The following is a 22,425-nucleotide window of genomic DNA, read 5'->3' on the forward strand; positions in this document are numbered from 1 at the left end:
GAATGTGCAAGCTGAATCGTACTACAGATCCAGCGAGCAATAGTCTGCTTAGAAGCAGGTGCACCCAACTTGTTGGGCGCATACAGGATAAAAAGAGAGTCAGTTTTCCTGACTCCAGCTGTCCTGGAAACATAAATTTTTAGGGCCCTGACTACATCCAACAACTTGGAAGCCTCCAAGTCATTCGTAGCCGCAGGCACCACGATAGGTTGGTTCAGATGAAAAGCTGATACCACTATGGGGAGAAACTGGGGACGAGTCCTCAATTCTGCCCTATCCATATGGAAAATCAGATAAGGGCTTTTACATGACAAAGCCGCCAATTCTGAAACCCGCCTGGCCGAAGCCAAGGCCAACAACATGACCACTTTCCACGTAAGATATTTTAAATCCACGGTTTTTCAGTGGCTCAAACCAATGTGACTTTAGGAAATCCAACACCACGTTGAGATCCCAAGGTGCCACTGGAGGCACAAAAGGGGGCTGAATATGCAGCACTCCCTTAACAAAAGTCTGAACTTCAGGTAGTGAAGCCAATTCTCTCTGGAAGAAAATCGATAGAGCCGAAATCTGGACCTTAATGGAACCCAATTTAAGGCCCATAGTCACCCCTGACTGTAGGAAGTGCAGGAACCGGCCCAGCTGAAATTCTTCCGTCGGGGCCTTCCTGGCCTCACACCACGCAACATATTTTCGCCATATGCGGTGATAATGGTTCGCGGTTACTTCTTTCCTAGCTTTTATCAGCGTAGGAATGACTTCCTCCGGAATGCCCTTTTCCTTCAGGATCCGGTGTTCAACCGCCATGCCGTCAAACGCAGCCGCGGTAAGTCTTGGAACAGACAGGGCCCCTGCTGCAGCAGGTCCTGCCTGAGCGGTAGAGGCCATGGGTCCTCTGACATAATTTCTTGAAGTTCCGGATACCACGCCCTTCTTGGCCAATCCGGAACAATGAGTATAGTTCTTACTCCTCTTCTCCTTATTATCCTCAGTACCTTTGGTATGAGAGGAAGAGGAGGGAACACAGAAAACGATCGGTACACCCACGGTGTTACCAGAGCGTCCACAGCTATTGCCTGCGGGTCTCTTGACCTGGCGCAATATTTTTCTAGCTTTTTGTTTAGGCGGGACGCCATCATGTCCACCTGTGGTTTTTCCCACTGGTTTACAATAATTTGAAAGACTTCTGGATAAGTCCCCACTCTCCCGGGTGGAGGTCGTGCCTGCTGAGGAAGTCTGCTTCCCAGTTGTCCACTCCCGGAATGAACACTGCTGACAGTGCTAACACGTGATTTTCCGCCCATCGGAGAATCCTTGTGGCTTCTGCCATTGCCGTCCTGCTTCTCGTGCCGCCCTGTCGATTTACATGGGCGACCGCCGTGATGTTGTCTGACTGGATCAGTACCGGCTGGTTTTGAAGCAGGGGTTTTGCCTGACTTAAGGCATTGTAAATGGCCCTTAGTTCCAGAATATTTATGTGCAGGGAAGTCTCCTGACTTGACCATAGTCCTTGGAAGTTTCTTCCCTGCGTGACTGCTCCCCAGCCTCGAAGGCTGGCATCCGTGGTCACCAGGACCCAGTCCTGTATGCCGAATCTGCGGCCCTCTTGAAGATGAGCACTCTGCAGCCACCACAGCAGCGACACCCTTGTCCTTGGAGACAGGGTTATCAGACGATGCATCTGAAGATGCGATCCGGACCACTTGTCCAACAGGTCCCACTGAAAGGTTCTTGCATGAAACCTGCCGAATGGAATCGCTTCGTAGGAAGCTACCATTTTTCCCAGGATCCGCGTGCAGTGATGCACCGACACCTGTTTTGGTTTTAGGAGGCCTCTGACTAGAGATGACAGCTCCTTGGCCTTCTCCTCCGGGAGAAACACTTTTCTCTGTTCTGTGTCCAGAACCATCCCTAGGAACAGCAGGCGTGTCGTAGGGACCAGCTGTTACTTTGGAATGTTTAGAATCCAGCCGTGCTGTTGTAGCACTTCCCGAGATAGTGCTACCCCTACCAACAACTGCTCTCTGGACCTCGCCTTTATCAGGAGATCGTCCAAGTACGGGATAATTAAAACTCCCTTCCTTCGAAGGAGTATCATCATTTCCGCCATTACCTCGGTAAAGACCCTCGGAGCCGTGGAGAGACCGAACGGCAACGTCTGGAATTGGTAATGACAATCTTGTACCACAAACCTGAGGTACTCCTGGTGAGGATGGTAAATGGGGACATGTAGGTAGGCATCCTTGATGTCCAGCGATACCATGTAATCTCCCTCGTCCAGGCTCGCAATAACCGCCCTGAGCGATTCCATCTTGTACTTGATTTTTTTGATATATGTGTTCAAGGATTTCAAATTTAAAATGGGTCTCACCGAACCGTCCGGTTTCGGTACCACAAACATTGTGGAATAGTAACCCCTTCCTTGTTGAAGTAGGGGCACCTTTACTATCACTTGTTGTGAATACAGCTTTTGAATTGCCTGTAACACTGCCTCCCTGCCTGAGGCAGTGGTTGGCAAGGCAGATTTGAGGAAACGGCGGGGGGGAGACGTCTCGAATTCCAGCTTGTACCCCTGAGATACTATTTGAAGGATCCAGGGATCCACCCGTGAGCGAGCCCACTGCTTGCTGAAATGCTTGAGACGGGCCCCCACCGTACCTGGCTCCGCCTGTGGAGCCCCAGCGTCATGCTGTGGACTTAGAGGAAGCGGGGGAGGACTTTTGCTCCTGGGAACTGGCTGTATGCTGCAGCTTTTTCCCTCTACCTCTGCCTCTGGGCAGAAAGGACGCGCCTTTAACCCGCTTGCCCCTATTGGGCCGAAAGGACTGTACCTGATAATACGGTGCTTTCTTTGGTTGTGAGGGAACATGGGGCAAAAATGTAGACTTCCCAGCTGTTGCTGTGGAAACGAGGTCCGAGAGACCGTCCCCGAACAATTCCTCACCCTTATAAGGCAGAACTTCCATGTGTCGTTTGGAATCTGCATCACCTGTCCACTGCCGAGTCCATAACCCTCTCCTGGCAGAAATGGACATTGCACTAATTTTGGATGCCAGCCGGCAAATATCCCTCTGTGCATCCCTCATGTATAAAAGTGCGTCTTTTATATGCTCTACGTTCAGCAAAATAGTGTCCCTATCTAGGTATCTATATTTTCTGACAGGGAATCTGACCACGCAGCAGCAGCGCTGCACATCCAGGCTGAAGCTATAGCCGGCCTCAGTATCACACCTGTGTGTGTATATATAGATTTCAGGATAGCCTCCTGCTTTCTATCAGCAGATTCCTTCAGGGCGGCCGTATCCGGAGACGGTAGTGCCACCTTCTTCGACAAGCGTGTGAGCGCTTTATCCACCCTAGGGGATGTTTCCCAGCGTGACCTATCCTCTGGCGGGAAAGGGTACGCCATTAGTAACCTCTTAGAAATTACCATCTTTTTATCAGGGGAAGCCCACGCTTCTTCACACACTTCATTTAACTCTTCAGATGGAGGAAAAGCTACTGGTAGTTTTTTCTCTCCAAACATTATACCCTTTTTTGTGGTACCGGGGGTAACATCAGAAATGTGCAACACATTTTTCATTGCCTCAATCATGTAACGTGTGGCCCTACTGGAAGTTACATTAGTCTCTTCGTCGTCGACACTGGAGTCAGTATCCGTGTCGACATCTGTGTCAACCATCTGAGGTAGCGGGCGTTTTAGAGCCCCTGATGGTTTTTGAGACGCCTGGGCAGGCACAGGCTGAGAAGCGGGCTGTCCCACATTAGGTATGTCGTCAAACCTTTTATGTAAGGAGTCGACACTATCACGTAATTCCTTCCACAGCACCATCCACTCAGGTGTCGACCCCGCAGGGGGTGACATCACATTTACAGGCATCTGCTCCGCCTCCACATAAGCCTCCTCATCAAACATGTCGACACAGCCGTACCGACACACCGCAAACACACAGGGAATGCTCTGACAGAGGACAGGACCCCACAAAGCCCTTTGGGGAGACAGAGAGAGAGTATGCCAGCACACACCAGAGCGCTATATAACACTGGGATCCCACTATCAATGAGTGTTTTCACTATAGCTGCTTTTTTTTATATATATTACATAAATATATATCTATACTGCGCCTAAATTTAGTGCCCCCCCTCTCTTTTTTACCCTTCTGTAGTTTCTCAGACTGCAGGGGAGAGCCAGGGAGCTTCCTTCCAGCGGAACTGTGAGGGAAAAATGGCGCCAGTGTGCTGAGGGAGAAGCCCCGCCACCCTTTTCGGCGGACTTTCTCCCGCTTTTTCTGTGATACTGGCAGGGGTAATTTTACATCTATATAGCCTCTGGGACTATATATGATGTATATTGTGCCAGCCAAGGTGTTATCTATTGCCCTCAGGGCGCCCCCCCCCCAGCGCCCTGCACCCATCAGTGACCGAAGTGTAAGGTGTACATGAGGAGCAATGGCGCACAGCTGCAGTGCTGTGCGCTACCTTGGTGAAGACTGAAGTCTTCTGCCGCCGATTTTCCGGACCTTCTTCGTGCTTCTGGCTCTGTAAGGGGGACGGCGGCGCGGCTCCGGGAACGAACACCAAGGTCGGGTCCTGCGGTCGATCCCTCTGGAGCTAATGGTGTCCAGTAGCCTAAGAAGCCCAAACTACCACCTGTTAGGTAGGTTCGCTTCTTCTCCCCTTAGTCCCTCGCTGCAGTGAGTCTGTTGCCAGCAGATCTCACTGAAAATAAAAAACCTAAATATACTTTCTTTCTAGGTGCTCAGGAGAGCCCCTAGTGTGCATCCAGCTCGGCCGGGCACAAGAATCTAACTGAGGTCTGGAGGAGGGTTTTAGTGGGAGGAGCCAGTGCACACCAGTAGTCTAAAAGCTTTCTTTGTAGTTGTGCCCAGTCTCCTGCGGAGCCGCTAATCCCCATGGTCCTTACGGAGTCCCCAGCATCCACTTAGGACGTTAGAGAAACAACATTTACATGAAGTAACCTAGTCTAAGCTATTTCTTCCTTCACCAGTACTCACTGTTAGAAGGACTCTGGAGGATCTCCTGTGGAGAGAGGCAGGTCCCTTCAATAGGGATCTTTGTCTCTCCAATAGATATGTGGCTTTGTCTCCCTTTTATTAGGTGGACGCAGCACACTTCTGTTAGATTTTAGTCAGGAGCTCAGAGCTCCAAGTGCTGTGCCTCCAGCACAATTTTTCAAACGGAGGGACGAGGGATGTGAAGGGGGAGGAGCCGACTGTGCAGACAATGCTAATTTAAGATTGTGCCACACCTCCGGTTCAAGGCTTCACACCCCTACTGTATAGGACTCCAGTGTCCCCTAGTGGATGAAAGAGAAAAGAAGGTAGACTCCATTACTAGAATTGAGACGTTGAAACCAAAAGCCTCTTCACAAGAAAAGGACGTCGTACATTGGGTCCAAAAATTCAACACTGGACAAAGAACTATACAGAATACAACCAAGTCACTTTGTCCAATTATACAAGGAGATAAGGACCTCAAAAGTCTGAGAAAGACCAGAATAATGCTCTTCTACAAGAGAGGTAAAAATATTAGGGACTGAACGGTCCATTCTGACATTACCCAACAGATGAGAGTTTTCAATGGCATTCAAAGCAAGAAGAATGGTTGTTGTCAATGGTGGTCATTCCGAGTTGTTTGCTCGCTAGCTGCTTTTAGCAGCATTGCACACGCTAGGCCGCCACCCTCTGGGAGCATATCTTAGCTTAGCAGTATTGCGAACGAAAGAGTAGCAAAATTGCTACTAAAAAAATTCATGCAGTTTCTGAGTAGCTCCAGACCTACTCCTTGATTGCGATCACCTCAGTCCGTTTAGTTCATGGTTTCACGTCACAAACACGCCCTGCGTTCGGCCAGCCATTCCTGCATTTTTGCCTGGCACGCCTGCGTTTTTTAGCACACTCCCTGAAACGCCAAGTTGCCGCCCAGAAACATCCACTTCCTGTCAATCAAACTACGAACACTTGAGCGACTGAAAAACATCGCTGGAGCTTGGGTAAAACGACAAAGTTTTGTGTGAAAGTACGTTGCGTACCATGCGCATGATTGCTGATTTTTCACTTGATCGCTGCGCTGCGAAAAACGTCAACGAGCGAACAACAGGACTCCCGGGACACAAAGTCCTAACATCATAAAAGATTCATCAGGAGAGCTGTCCTTTGCTGAAATCTTCATATATATGGCTTTAATAAACACCAATATGGCTATGATGAGTAGCGGGATGTATCTCATACAAAATGTTTCCTGGCTATTGACTTTAAATTCAGCTACTCCTTTACTAAGGAATCCTGAATGTTTTTGAATCCAAAAATACCTGGTGTCATAATTCTTATTATTAAATATCGAGTATTATGGGATTCAAAACACACTATGGATTGGGCCAGGGGCAGTTGGAAAATACTTAACTCCTTGGTGTTGACTGCATTATCCAATCCTATCAAGCTGCCCATAGAATGGATGTAGTACCATGATGCAGTTGCTTTCAGTTACAGGCTTGGCGTGCACTGCTCGGAAACATCACTGTGCAGCACGCTCCCAGCCAATCAGTGTCTAAGAGCAGCCGCATTACAGGACTCCAGGTCTTTCGCTGCAGCTGAGCCTTTGAGAGGATCGGACAATGTGCCCGTCAACAAGAGAAGCCCCTTCTGACCACTGCTGTGTGCCTATGGTAAGTGGAGGAGGGAGAGGGATGCCAGAGAGTAAGGAGGGAGAAGAAAAGCAGGGGAAGGGGGAAGAAGGATTTCTTTGTACAATAGAATCCCGAGATTTAGTTATTTTCAATCCTGAATCCCCAGTAACACAAAAATGGGTTGGGATTGGCTTCCCTAGTATATAAACAACTTACTTAATGCAATACCATATACACATTCAAATCACAGTATTATTATGACCACTTCCTACATGTGACATCAGCAGCACATAGCCGATGAAGTACGCCATGTCTGTGTAGTGCTCTGGATTAATGTGTGTGTGTGTATGTGTGTATGTATGTGTGTATGTATGTGTGTATATATATATATATATATATATATATATATATATCTATCAGACGGACCAGGGCACTCAGTGGTTATGTATCAAAAGAAATACTCTGCATACAAAAGAATTTGCAACGTGTACGCCCTATAACACGAACAATAGCAAATCAATGGACAAAGAAGAGGTATGAAGGAGTCAATTCAATTTCTTATACCCATAATAACCAGAATGGGGACTTTGTATTTCTGTGACCTAAGCACACAGAAAGAAAACATGTTCACAAAGAGCAGATCTGTCCTTTACCTTATTCATATTGTTAAATCTAAAAATTATAATTAAATAGTGAATACCCAAACACAAAAAAAGATAAATTCTGCATAAATGTAACCACAAAACATCAAATGACTACAGTGTTACATCGGTTTTCTAATACCCACCAAAAGTTTGTATATACATTTACAGTGGCAACATACGATCAATGGTGATTTTGTTTGTAAAGTTTTTGGTCACCTTATCTGTCAGAGCATTTATCAATTACATATTTGGTAGCCCTATTTTTAGGAAACTAATGATGATCTTTGCTTATACTGCCATGCAAGTAACCATAGATAAGGAAACCTTGGTTATACATGTGATGCAAACTGGACCACATCTCACCTGAAAGCCATACTAGAAGTTGTCTAGTGCAGACAATAAAAATGTATTTAGTACATATACTAACAAAAATCCTATCTGTATTAAAAAAAAATATTCAAACATACTACAGGATAGACCAAAGGTAAGCATTTTATGCAATTAATTACAAATATGTAAACAGGCACTATTCGTTACGGTACAAATCACTAGGAAAAGGAAATGGTGTTAATGTAAAAAAGTTCTATGCCTCCTGCTGCTCAGGTTCTTTTGCCATTTTCCACTAAAAGCAAGGCTCAAATATATTATGTAGCATCATAACATGTCCACTTTCTTTGCAACACGCAAAACATCAGCAGCTCCTACTGTCATCAGGGTAACAAACAATAAACACATACTACAGACATTAAAGCATTCTCAAAAGTATGATTGGATTTACTTTATACATATATATATATTAAACAAAATGTCAAAATACATCAGAAAATTGTATGTGGAGTATCTTTATGAGCTGATAGTACCAGCTAAAAGCTACTGTGACTGTATTATTGTTCTTCTCTAATGGTTGATGTCAAGATCCTCCAGTCCTTGGGGGGTTGCTCCGGAAATCGTGCCACAATTTCACTAAAGGTTCCCTCTTTTTCCATATAAGTTCGTGACCATACAAGGCATACCAACTGCAACACATTCAGTAGAAAACATGCATGTTATAATAGGTGCTGTACTTGTATTTTTAAGCAAAATGAAAATGTTAATAATTATTACTCAGGCTTAAAATCTACCAGGAATAATTATTTATATTTCAACTTAAATGTACAGTTTGTAGAACAAAAGTCACAAGTGCAAAACTACAACCTATTGCTATAGTCCAGTAGTATCATTTTCAGATGGGATATTTGCCTTAGTCAATTTCAAAGTCTAAGAAGTTTCGGAAGTCACGTTTTGGTTATATGAGGTTTCGAGCTTATTAAACAATTAAGCAAATGGTGAAAAGTTTACTTTAAAATGTATGACTGATTCAATGTTAGCTTGCACTCAAGTGCCAAAAGTCATGGGATAGCAGTATGTAAAGGTTATGGTAGGTGGTGCAGCCATACGGTGACATCTTAGAAATGTCCAGACCTGGTCAGTTGTAATCTGATAGCTCATGAGTCAGTTTGAACGTACATTACATAAGTTCGAATAGGGCATGACAGTGGGTGGCCGTCGGATGTGACATTCCATTTTCAAAGTTGTGCGGCCATTCAACACTCCTCGATCTATGGTGTCACTTGTGTTCCCAGAATACCTCATGGAAGGCATTACGACCCACGTGGGCAGCGCAGTGGCTGAATGCAGGTGCTTAATGATCGTGACCAATGGCTCCTGGACAGCAGAATTGCCCGTGGTAATAGACAAGCGACACTGGCCTAAAATCACATCCACAATGAATGCAGGAGGTACTAGACAGATATCCAGGAGGTCAGTGCAACATTCTTTAGCTCCCATGGGATATGGGAGCAGAAGACCCACCCGAGTGTCCCTGTTAACACTAAAACACCGGACACAGCGCCTCACCTGGGCTTGTTAGAATGACAATTGGACCCCGGAGGACTGGCAATATGTGGCATAGTCTGATGAGCCATTGTTCCAGTTGTTTCGGACTGAGGCAGACCCCATTGGGCCATGGACCCCAATTGTCAACAAGCCGCCGTGCAGACTTGTATGGGGTGTGTTCACGTGGCATGGGTTAGTCCAACTGAACACGTCACTGACTGGATATCGCTACGTCCCACTGCTTGACCCCCCCCATTTGCAGTCCTTCATGAACTTCATGTACCCCCACAATGATGGAATATACTTAATACTCAAATTGTCCAGGATTGGTTACGAGAAGCATTCTGGAGAATTCAGATGAATGGTGTGGCCACCACTTTTGCCCGACATGAACCTAATCGACCATTTATGGTATGTGATGGAGACGGGTTGGGTACAGGATCCCGGCGGTCAGAATCCCGACGCTGGAATCCCTATAGTCGGAATGCCGGTAGGGGAGCGAGCAGAACAAAGCCCGTAGCAGGCTCGCTATGCTACGGGCTCGGTGGCTCACACCAAATTCTATTCCCACTCCATGGGTGTTGTGAACACCCAGGAGTGGGAATAGCTGTGGCGGCGCGGTCGGTATTCCGGTGTCTGTATTTTCACAGTCGGAATTCCAACCACCGGGATTCGAACTGCATCCCGATGGAGAAGTCTATTCACACACAAGATTCTGCATCTACAAATATCAGTGAGCTGTGGAAGCTATCCAGATGGCATGGGTAAACATCTCTCCGGAGTTCCTCTGTTAACTTGTGAAATCAATGCCATGTCGAGTTGCAGAAATTCACGGGGGCCCCACTAGGTACATATCCCATGACTTTTGGTACTTCAGTTTATATTGCTTCATTAGTTTTAGCCCTGGAAGCACAACACCGATTTAAATCGATTGTCATAGATTTGAAATTGATGAAAATCGATCTTTTGTAAATATTCCCTATGTTCTATCAACTTCAGTTACAAATTTAAGTTATAAATTAAACTATAGTTTAGCAATTTAAAGTGAACAATATATATATTTTTAAATGTTCACAATGAAAAAAAATCATCAGGCAATCTTCATAATCAAGCTAACACAACACAGAACATTTTAGGTACTTAATCTGTCCATCTGCAGCAAGATGTATAGAAGCTTTCACCTGGACCAAATACATTTCTTGTGTACACTGTATTATTTGTTTGTTCATCTAGCCCTGGTAGGCTATAAAGGTTCCCGACAACCTGAAGGCTGTTTGGTAGCCAAGAGGTAAGGTGTATACTATAATCAAAACTATATTGTAGGAAAATTTTGTCCAGAATTAGATTGAATTTCTAACTTGGTGTCATTACATAGTATTTGGGACATGTGCGCCACTGAGTATGATGCATTATCTTAAAGGTACTACCACAGAATATCAAATGGATTGAGGTCTGCAATTTGACTTGGTTATTACAAAACCCTTTTAACGCATTCAGTTGTATATTTGCAGGTGTGGTTTAAGGATCATTGTCCTGTTGCATAATACAGTGCTTCCCAAACTTAGTCCTCAAGGCACGCTAACAGTCCAAGTTTTAAGAATATCCATGGCTGAGCACAGATGGTTAAATCAAATTGACTGAGGTACTGATGAAGTCAGGGTGCCTTGAGGATCGCGTTTGGGAACCTCTGGTATTATCCAATTTTAGACATGCTCCAGTTGCGGTCAAATCACCACAAATTTCCAACTACAATATATACTGGAACAAATATACGTAATTTTTCATATCTTTATGTCTGATTTTATTATTTTCAAATCAATAGTCAATAATTTCTGTTATGGGTTTTGGTTAAATGAAACTAGATTTATCAACATTTAGGATTTAGATCATAATTAAGAAACCCAATAAAGCTAATTTAGCATTGAGAAAATTGTACAATTCAGGGGGGAAAAAAGAAGATTTCTTACATTCCAAAGAGAGCCCCTCCTAGATGAGCTGCATGGTCAAACAATTTCCATCCCAGGAGCAGACCAGCAGAATCCAAAGCAATAATAACTTTCAGAGCCTATAGGAGACAAAGCAAGATCATTTCAGGCATATGGTAATTTACCTATATCCTGTAAATACCGACAATCCCTTTAGGTGCACTGTTTGAAGTGGTTCTGGTATAATGGGTCAAACGGTCAACACTAAATGGTCAACATGCACAAGGTCGACAGGTTCAAAAGGTCGAAACAAACGGTCAACACATTTAAAGGCCGACCTAAGATTTTTCATGTTTTTTTTGTGTCAAATTTTACATGTGGACCTCAATTAGCAAACTGCGTGCCCTGGCATGACTCGCCATACTTTAGGAAAGGTTACTATTCCAAACTGCGTGGATGGTAAAATAAGAAAAAGTAAAACAATTTTTTAAAAAAACCTAATGTCGACATATGCTGTGTCGAACATTGTCATGTGGACCATTTCAACTTGTCAACCATTTGGTCTCGACACATTGACTGTAGACCTTTTAACTATCAACCTATCATCCAAATACCATTTGAAGTCAACCATAGCTAACAACCTGCTTTACCTTTTGCTAAACAAAGAATACCTAACTGCTGTTTACATAGTAACTAAGGTTGAAAAAAGACAATTGTCCATCTAGTTCAACCTATTTGTGGTCTCCTATGCAGTCTTAATATAGGACTAGTTATTTTTATGTTAGGACTAGTTATATTGACTATAATGCGTGCCTACGCACCATAACCCTGAATATCTATATCCAATAGGAATTTATCTAACCCATTCTTAAAGGTGTTGACGGAGTCCGCTGTTACTACTGTCTCAGGCAGGGAATTCAAAACACGTATTGTCCTTACTGTGAAAAAACCTTTTCGCCTCAATGTGCGGAAACTCCTCTCCTCTAACCTAAGCGAGTGACCATGTGTCCTCTGTGCTGATCTTATAGAAAACAGGTCCCTCCCGAGCTCTCTTTATTGACCCCTTATATATTTGTCCCCTCTTAGTCTCCCTCTTTTCCAATGTAAACATGCCTAGCCTTGCAAGCCTTTCCTCGTATTCCAGCGTCTCCATGCCCTTGATTAGTTTGGTCGCCCGCCTCTGAACCTTTTTTAGCTTCAGGATATCTTTTTTGTAATATGGTGCCCAAAATTGCACACAGTATTCAAGATGTGGCCTCACTATTGATTGGTATCGTCTGCGAAAATTGACACCATGCTCTCTAGACCTACTGTTAGGTCGTTGATGAAAATGTTGAACAAAAGTGGTCCAAGTACAGACCCTTGTGGCACACCACTTAGTACTTTAGTCCAATTTGAAAATGATCCATTGACCACAATGCGCTGCTCCCTATTATGTAACCAATTACTGACCCAGGAGCATATTGTGCTCTCTAGCCCTATTTCTTGTAGCTTGTAAATAAGACGCATGTGTGGTACAGTGTCGAAAGCTTTGGCAAAGTCTAAAAAGATTACATCCACCTCCTTACCCTGATCAAGGTTCGCACTTACCGTTTCATAAAAGCCAAGTAAGTTGGTTTGACATGATCTGTCCTTCACAAATCCATGTTGGTTCCTTTTAATGACCTTATTGCACAGTTTCTCAAACTCGGTCCTCAGGACCCCACACAGTGCATGTTTTGCAGGTCTCCTCACAGAATCGCAAGTGAAATAATTAGCTCCACCTGTGGACCTTTTAAAATGTGTCAGTGAGTAATTAATACACCTGTGCACCTGCTGGGTTACCTGCAAAACATGCACTGTGTGGGGTCCTGAGGACCGAGTTTGAGAACCACTGCCTTATTGGCTTCAAGGAACTCTTGAATACTGTCCCTTAGAATACCTTCCAATACTTTCCCCACTATAGATGTAAGACTAACTGGTCTATAGTTACCCGGTTCAGCTTTACTTCCCTTTTTGAATATCGGCACTACCTCTGCTATACACCAGTCTTTGGGAACCATACCCGATTTAACCGAATCCATGAAGATCAAAAATAGAGGTCTTGCTAGTTCAGCGTGCAACTCGATAAGAACTCTCGGGTGAATTCCATCTGGACCAGGTGACTTATTAATCTTTAACTTTTTTAATCAGTCACAGACTACCTCCTCACATAAATAAGCATTTAGCAGTGGGCCATTATTTTTGAGATTTTGTGTTAGACCCAGCATTTGATCCTCTCTGGTAAATACCGTTGAAAAAAAACTTGTTTAGTTTGTTTGCTATGTCATTATCAATTTTGATTAAGACTCCCCTCTTGTCCTTTAAAGGGCATATACTCTCCTTGTTTATGTGAAGTTAAAATTTTCATCTAGATGCAATGTTCGTAAATGAGTGCTATACATAGGTAACATACATACAGAGTAGAAATATGCGAAAAGCACATACATTTAATCATACTTTAAAAGATTCCCTGGCCACACTACAGCAGTGTGTGCTTGACTGAGGAGATGAGCGGCAAGTGCTGCTGCCAGGCAAGGGTATACTTCCCAACCAGACCCATTTCAGGGAGGGACAAAATGTTCTATTCCTGGACTTCCATCTTACTTTATGATTGCCATCACCTGATCACCTGTGTTGAACTAGTTAATTGATGAGAAAGGTGTTTCAACTCAGGTGATGGCAATCATAAATTAAGAGGGAAGTGCAGGAATAGAGTATTTTGACCCTCCTGGAATGGGCTATATTGGGAGATATATAAGGGGAGGGGGCTTGGGCCCCTCCCAACAGGCCTGGGCCCGGGTAAATAGTCAACTTCCCCCTTCCCTGCTGTAGATGCACAGGGCCTAATTCAGACCTGATGGCTAGGGTGCGTTTTTTGCATCCCTGCGATCAGGTAGTCGCCGCCTACAGGGGAGGGGGAAATCGCTGTGCAGGGGTGCGATCGCATGTGCAGGAGAGCTGCACAAACAGAAGTTTGTGCAGTCTCTGCACAGCCCAGGACTTACTCTTCCAGTACGATAATCTGGACCTGAGCGGACGTCAGAAACCCTCCTTTTAAACGCTTGGACATGCCTGCATTTTTCCGGACAGTCCCTGAAAACGGTCAGTTGCCACCCACAAACGCCCTCTTCCGGTCAATCACCGTGCGATCGCTTTTCTCGTAATCCCATCGCTGCCCGCTGATCCCAGTCGCTGAGAACCGACGCGCCTGCGCATTGCGGTGCATACGCAGTTCAGACCTGATCGCAGGCTGTACGAAAATGCAGCCTAGCGATCAGGTCTGAATTTGCCCCACAGTGTCTATGGATGAGACATATCAAACCTTAAGCTGGGCATGCACTACACAATTATCTGGCAGATCCTCTGCCAGATCTGACTGGTTCACATGAAAATTTGGTAATGGATGGGAGCAAATGACAATCTACTATTTGCTCCCACACACTGGAAAATGGACAAAACCGGTCACTCAGACAACTGGTTAAATCACGGATTTAACTAATTTGTATGAACGACTGTTTGAACACGTGTGTATGCTTCGCTGACTGGACCATTCATCAAATCCCTGTCACCCGTTGGGTCTCCTAATTTTAAATATGCTTAATAACCAGGAGACCCAACCGCCGACCAACCACTACAGGCATGCAGTGTGTTGGTGCTGAATAAGGAGGGATCCCAACACTTTCCACCAATGCTGTGGGACCCAGCAGAGTCAGTCCTGGATCCTGGGGGATCCCGCCCCCGTCAGCCATTACTGAAGAGTTTGGCAGCGGGCATAAGGGCACAATGGTGCCGTTTCCCTGTTCAAAAATGGTGCCCTGGGCCAACAGCTCTGTCTCCTTGTACTGGCTAATATTGGCCAGCAGCTGTCAGTCCAATGGCGGAGGAGCAAGCAAGAGCTCTTAAAGACGTCAGAAGCACAGGGGAGGCCATGCAAAGCTTAAAGGCTGCTGTCCCCCTGGTGAAGATGACAACGCAACCATGCAAAAGAGCTTACAGGCCGCCACTCCCTAGGTAAAGGTGCTGTCTAATAAATGAACTAAATCATTAAGTGTCTCGTCTTTATTTTAATCATTTCTTAACAGATGGACTACAGGTGCCAGAAGGCCCTTTTCCGTGCATGCTGGCACTTGTGTGTCGGCATGCTGAGGCAGGCTTGCTGGGAGCCGAAGGTTGCCTGTAAAGAACAATACTAACCTACCACGAACCTCCCACCCACTTCCACCAGGGGTGTTCCGGGGAAGGGGGGGGGGGGGTTATTGTGATGGGAGGGGGACCCCACACTGAGTATTCTCCTGCTATGGCATTTTCTGCTGGCTTAGCCTGGTGCTGGGTGTTGGTAAATAGGGAAAACCCTGTGGTAGGTTTTTCCCCCTAATATCCATTAACAGATCAGGCTCAGAGGTTGTTTTTTTTGGGTGGCATCCACTTTAATTAGATTATTTATAATATGGGAAACATTAATGCCCCTTTCCCCATACCCCATGATGTTAATACTCAACCCCACCTTCACCATTGTAATTAATTAATTCGACCCTTTCTCCACCACATTATCATTAATAAAACTCCCCCAGCATAATTTATTTTTTCAGCAAATTGATTCGGCAAACGCAGATTGGAGGGCTGCTGAACAATTGGACAAGTGTGTAGTGAGGATTGGATGTAGAATCTGCAACCAGGTCTGCAGTAGGATTGTCTAAACAGACTGATCTGGAGTCTGATCTATCGAGGATTGGACAAGTGGACAAGAGCCTACGAATGATAGATCGGCTATACCAGCAGCCAGTGTGTACTATACACCAGATGGAATCAGTATATGATCCCGGCTGTCAGGATCCCAGCAGTCAGGAGACCGACGCCGGGAACCCACCAGTCAGAATCCAGGCAGTGAGGGCTCATCACGCTTCGGGCCCAGTGGCGAGACAGGGGTTTATTCCCCCTCCAGGGGTGACGTGAACCACCACCCGAGGGGAAATAGGGGGGTTGTGCCGGGATTGTGTGCGCCAGCATTTCACCGGCATATCGAGATTCTGGGATAGTGATTGCATCCCTCCAGATTTATCCGTGAACCCCGTCATTCACACATATCACGTCGGCCATGCAGCATAGTAGATGAAGGTATATCATTACATCTGCGGGTGTTACAGGTGTCCGACTGATCAATTGATATATCTGCCTCAGAATCCATTATATAGGATAAGTGGGTGTGTATATTCAAAATAGGTCTGCTGGCCAGACATATCAGGCGGACGATCGGTAAGTGTGTATGCACAAGACTGTTTGTGCATGAACCTGACGAAACAGTAGGCGGGTCGGTCATCAAGCATAACATTGGGCCTAATTCATATCCGATCACTGCAACGGCAATGATCGCAGTATGAAGCCCTTTGGGGAGTGCACTGCGCGTGCGCACCACGTGAAGCCCAGTGAGATGTGAAAGCATCTCAGGGCTGCGATCGCCTCTGCTTGATTTACAATTGCGGGGCGGGAGGGTGCGTGCCAACAATGTTAGACCGTAGCGGGGCGGGCCACGGCGGCTGTGTGACATCCCCCCACATATCAGAGAAACTGTTCGTAGATGTGCTAAATTAACACATCTACGATCAGGTCTGAATCACCCACATTAGAAGCAGCAAAATAGCTGAACAAATGTTGTAATTGCTAATATACACTGTCCAGCTGGTGCACATCTATATACATCACGTTATTTAACCCCTGCATAGTGCAGTAGTTTTTAATGTTTTAAAATGCATCTTGTACAAAAATTTCTATATACACATTTATCTACTAGGTAAAACAACACAGTAAGAAGAGTATTTAGAATGATACTTACATTTCCTGCAGTAAATGTGAGCATGGGGAGGAAAATAATGGCTAATTTAGCTTCAGGCATCTTGGTACACACCATCGCCAAGATCGTCATGATTGCTCCAGACTGGGAGAAAGAGTTGTGATAAGAATAAGTAGCGATTAATATCCTCCCCATTTATAGTACTTTTATTTATTTTTGGTCTAACCAGTAGCATATAATACACCCTTTGCACAGTGTTAAAACTTCTGTCAACCATTTATACTGGTTATTTTAAGTGTATTGAGCAATAGAAATATACAGGTAAAACTCTGAAAAATAAGAATTTACTCACCGGTAATTCTGTTTCTCGTAGTCCGTAGTGGATGCTGGGAACTCCGTAAGGACCATGGGGAATAGCGGGCTCCGAAGGAGGCTGGGCACTCTAGAAAGATCTTAGACTACCTGGTGTGCACTGGCTCCTCCCACTATGACCCTCCTCCAAGCCTCAGTTAGGTACTGTGCCCGGACGAGCGTACACAATAAGGAAGGATTTTGAATCCCGGGTAAGACTCATACCAGCCACACCAATCACACCGAACAACTCGTGATATGAAACACAGTTAACAGTATGAAACGATAGAGCCTCTCAACAGATGGCTCAACAATAACCCGATTTAGTTAACAATAACTATGTACAAGTATTGCAGATAGACCGCACTTGGGATGGGCGCCCAGCATCCACTACGGACTACGAGAAACAGAATTACCGGTGAGTAAATTCTTATTTTCTCTAACGTCCTAGTGGATGCTGGGAACTCCGTAAGGACCATGGGGATTATACCAAAGCTCCCAAACGGGCGGGAGAGTGCGGATGACTCTGCAGCACCGAATGAGAGAACTCCAGGTCCTCCTCAGCCAGGGTATCAAATTTATAGAATTTTGCAAACGTGTTTGCCCCTGACCAAGTAGCTGCTCGGCAAAGTTGTAAAGCCGAGACCCCTCGGGCAGCCGCCCAAAATGAGCCCACCTTCCTTGTGGAATGGGCATTGACAGATTTAGGCTGTGGCAGGCCTGCCACAGTATGTGCAAGCTGAATTGTACTACAAATCCAACGAGCAATAGTCTGCTTAGAAGCAGGAGCACCCAGCTTGTTGGGTGCATATAGGATAAACAGCGAGTCAGATTTTCTGACTCCAGCCGTCCTGGAAACATATATTTTCAGGGCCCTGACAACGTCTAGCAACTTGGAGTCCTCCAAATCCTTAGTAGCCGCAGGCACCACAATAGGCTGGTTCAGGTGAAACGCTGACACCACCTTAGGGAGAAACTGGGGACGAGTCCTCAATTCTGCCCTATCCATATGAAAAATCAGATAAGGGCTTTTACATGATAAAGCCGCCAATTCTGACACTCGCCTGGCTGATGCCAGGGCCAATAACATGACCACTTTCCACGTGAGATATTTCAGATCCACGGTTTTTAGTGGCTCAAACCAATGTGATTTCAAGAAATTCAACATCACGTTGAGATCCCAAGGTGCCACAGGAGGCACAAATGGGGGCTGAATATGCAGCACTCCTTTCACAAATGTCTGAACTTCAGGTACTGAAGCAAGTTCCTTTTGAAAGAAAATCGACAGAGCCGAGATCTGTACTTTAATGGAGCCTAGTTTTAGGCCCATATTCACTCCTGCTTGCAGGAAATGCAGAAATCGACCCAGTTGAAATTCCTCTGTTGGGGCCTTTTTGGCCTCGCACCATGCAACATATTTCCGCCATATGCGGTGATAATGTTTTGCCGTAACATCTTTCCTGGCTTTAATAAGCGTAGGAATGACTTCCTCCGGAATGCCCTTTTCCTTCAGGATCCGGCGTTCAACCGCCATGCCGTCAAACGCAGCCGCGGTAAGTCTTGGAACAGACAGGGGCCCTGCTGTAGCAGGTCCTGTCTGAGCGGCAGGGACCAAGGGTCCTCTGAGATCATCTCTTGAAGTTCCGGGTACCACGCTCTTCTTGGCCAATCCGGAACCACGAGAATTGTGTTTACTCCTCGCTTATTATTCTCAGTACCTTTGGTATGAGAGGTAGAGGAGGGAACACATACACTGACCGGTACACCCACGGTGTCACTAGGGCGTCCACCGCTATCGCCTGAGGGTCTCTTGACCTGGCGCAATACTTCTCTAGTTTTTTGTTTATGCGGGACGCCATCATGTCCACCTGTGGACGACCCCATTGATTTACAATCATTTGGAAGACTTCTGGATGAAGTCCCCACTCTCCCGGGTGGAGGTCGTGCCTGCTGAGAAAGTCTGCTTCCCAGTTGTCCACTCCCGGGATGAACACTGCTGACAGTGCTAGTACATGATTCTCCGCCCATCGGAGAATTTTTGTGGCTTCTGCCATCGCCGTCCTGCTTCTTGTGCCGCCCTGTCGATTCACATGGGCGACTGCCGTGATGTTGTCTGACTGGATCAGCACCGGCTGGTGTAGGAGCAGGGATTTTGCTTGACTTAGGGCATTGTAAATGGCCCTTAGTTCCAGAATATTTATGTGAAGGGCAGTCTCCTGACTTGACCATAGTCCTTGGAAATTTCTTCCCTTTGTGACTGCCCCCCAGCCTCGTAGGCTGGCATCCGTGGTCACCAGGACCCAGTCCTGTATGCCGAATCTGCGGCCCTCCAGAAGATGAGCACTGTGCAGCCACCACAGAAGAGACACCCTGGTTCGTGGAGACAGGGTTATTAAACGATGCATCTGAAGATGCGATCCGGACCACTTGTCCAACAGGTCCCACTGAAAGATTCTGGCATGGAACCTGCCGAATGGAATTGCTTCGTAAGAAGCTACCATCTTTCCCAGGACCCGCGTGCAGTGATGCACCGATACCTGTTTTGGTTTTAGGAGGTCTCTGACTAGAGAAGACAACTCCCTGGCTTTCTCCTCCGGGAGAAACACTTTTTTCTGGGCCGTGTCCAGAATCATTCCCAGGAACATTAGACGTGTCGTGGGGACCAGCTGTGACTTTGGGATATTCAGAATCCAACCGTGCTGGCTCAGCACTTCCTGAGATAGTGCTACTCCCACTAACAACTGTTCCTTGGATCGTGCCTTTATTAGGAGATCGTCCAAGTATGGGATAATTAAAACTCCCTTTTTTCGAAGGAGTATCATCATTTCCGCCATAACCTTGGTAAATACCCTCGGTGCCGTGGAGAGTCCAAACGGCAGCGTCTGGAATTGGTAATGGCAAACCTGTACCACAAATCTGAGGTACTCCTGGTGAGAATTGTAAATGGGGACATGCAGGTAAGCATCCTTGATGTCCAGGGATACCATGTAATCCCCCTCGTCCAGGCTTGCAATAACCGCCCTGAGCGATTCCATCTTGAACTTGAATTTTTTTATGTATGTGTTCAAGGACTTCAAATTTAAAATGGGTCTCACCGAACCGTCCGGTTTCGGTACCACAAATAGTGTGGAATAGTAACCCCGGCCTTGTTGAAGTAGGGGTACCTTGATTATCACCTGCTGGGAATACAGCTTGTGAATTGCCGCTAGCACTGCCTCCCTGTCTGAGGGAGCAATCGGCAAGGCGGATTTTAGGAAACGGCGGGGTGGAATCGCCTCGAATTCCAGCCTGTATCCCTGAGATACTATTTGAAGGATCCAGGGATCCACCTGTGAGCGAACCCACTGATCGCTGAAATTCCTGAGGCGGGCCCCCACCGTACCTGGCTCCGCTTGTGAAGCCCCACCGTCATGCGGCGGACTTGGAAGAGGAAGCGGGGGAGGACTTTTGTTCCTGGGAACCTGCTGTTTGCTGCAGCCTTTTTCCCCTGCCTCTGCCTCTTGACAGAAAAGACCCTCCTTTTCCCCCGCTTGTTTTTCTGGGATCGAAAGGACTGAACCTGATAAAATGGCGCCTTCTTAGGCTGTGAGGGGACATGGGGTAAAAATGCTGACTTCCCAGACGTTGCTGTGGAAACTAGGTCGGAGAGACCATCCCCAAATAATTCCTCCCCTTTATAAGGCAAAACTTCCATGTGCCTTTTGGAATCTGCATCTCCAGTCCACTGGCGAGTCCATAAGCATCTCCTAGCAGAGATAGATAGTGCACTTACTTTAGATGCCAGCCGGCAGATTTCCCTCTGTGCATCTCTCATGTATAAGACTGAGTCTTTGATATGGTCAATTGTTAACAGGATCGTGTCTCTGTCTAGTGTGTCAATATTTTCTGACAGGTTATCTGACCATGCAGCGGCAGCACTGCACATCCAAGCTGACGCAATTGCTGGTCTGAGTATAATGCCTGAGTGTGTATATACAGACTTCAGGATCGCCTCCTGCCTTCTATCAGCAGGTTCCTTAAGGGCGGCCGTATCCTGGGACGGTAGTGCCACCTTTTTTGACAAACGTGTGAGCGCTTTATCCACCCTCGGGGGTGTTTCCCAACGTAACCTATCCTCTGGCGGGAAAGGGAACGCCATTAATAATTTCTTAGGAATCACCAATTTCTTATCAGGGGAAGCCCACGCTTCTTCACACACTTCATTTAATTCATCTGACGGGGGAAAAACTACAGGTAGTTTTTTCTCCCCAAACATAATACCCTTTTTTGTGGTACCTGGATGTAAATCAGAAATATTTAACACCTCTTTCATTGCCTCAATCATGCAGCGAATGGCCTTAACGGACATTAAATTTGACTCATCGTCGTCGACACTGGCGTCAGTATCCGTGTCGACATCTACTTGTGCCACCTGAGATAATGGGCGTTTTAGAGCCCCTGATGACTTTTGAGACCCTTGGACAGGCACGAGCTGAAGACTCGGCTGTCCCACAGTCGGCATGTCGTCAAATTTTTTATGTAAGGAGTCTATACGTGCACTCATTTCTTGCCATAATACCATCCACTCAGGTGTCTGCCCCGCAGGGGGTGACATCTCTGCTAAAGGCATCTGCTCCCCCTCCACATCATTATCCTCCTCAAACATGTCGACACAGCCGTACCGACACACTCCACACACACAGGGAATGCTCAAATAGAGGACAGGACCCACAAAAGCCCTTTGGGGGGACAGAGTAAGAGTATGCCAGCACACACCAGAGCGCTATATATATACAGGGACTAACTGAGTTATGTCCCTAATAGCTGCTTATACTGTATACAGTGCCAATTTAGTGCCCCCCCTCTCTTTTCCCTCTTACTGTACTGTAGAAATGCAGGGAAGAGCCAGGGAGCTTCCTTCCAGCCGAGCTGTGAGGGAAAAATGGCGCCAGTGTGCTGAGGAGATAGGCTCCGCCCCTTTTTCGCGGCCTATTCTCCCGCTTTTTTGGGGATTCTGGCAGGGGTATTTACCTCATATATAGCCCCAGGGGCTATATATTGAGGTATTTTAGCCAGCCAAGGTGTTTTTATTGCTGCCTCAGGGCGCCCCCCCCCAGCGCCCTGCACCCTCAGTGACCGGAGTGTGAAGTGTGTATGAGGAGCAATGGCGCACAGCTGCAGTGCTCTGCGCTACCT

At 46.1% G+C, this 22,425-nt stretch overlaps 1 protein-coding gene across 6 annotated transcripts in view; it reads right to left on the bottom strand.

Annotated features, from left to right (window-relative positions):
* Nucleotides 1-7,764: 7,764 nt before the first annotated feature.
* Nucleotides 7,765-22,425, bottom strand: part of PARL (presenilin associated rhomboid like) — a 78,587-nt gene continuing 63,926 nt past the window's right edge. For all 6 annotated transcript variants that reach the window (XM_063954941.1, XM_063954939.1, XM_063954938.1 and 3 more), the window contains 3 exons: nucleotides 16,942-17,043; nucleotides 11,133-11,230; nucleotides 7,765-8,306 (listed from right to left, as the gene is read on the bottom strand). In XM_063954941.1, coding sequence (XP_063811011.1) covers nucleotides 8,201-8,306; nucleotides 11,133-11,230; nucleotides 16,942-17,043 — 306 coding nt within the window. In that variant the 3' untranslated portion in view covers nucleotides 7,765-8,200. The remainder of the gene's footprint in view (nucleotides 8,307-11,132; nucleotides 11,231-16,941; nucleotides 17,044-22,425) is intronic.

Source organism: Pseudophryne corroboree, chromosome 2 (genome assembly GCF_028390025.1).
Source record: "Pseudophryne corroboree isolate aPseCor3 chromosome 2, aPseCor3.hap2, whole genome shotgun sequence".
Taxonomy (NCBI): Eukaryota; Metazoa; Chordata; class Amphibia; order Anura; family Myobatrachidae; genus Pseudophryne; species Pseudophryne corroboree.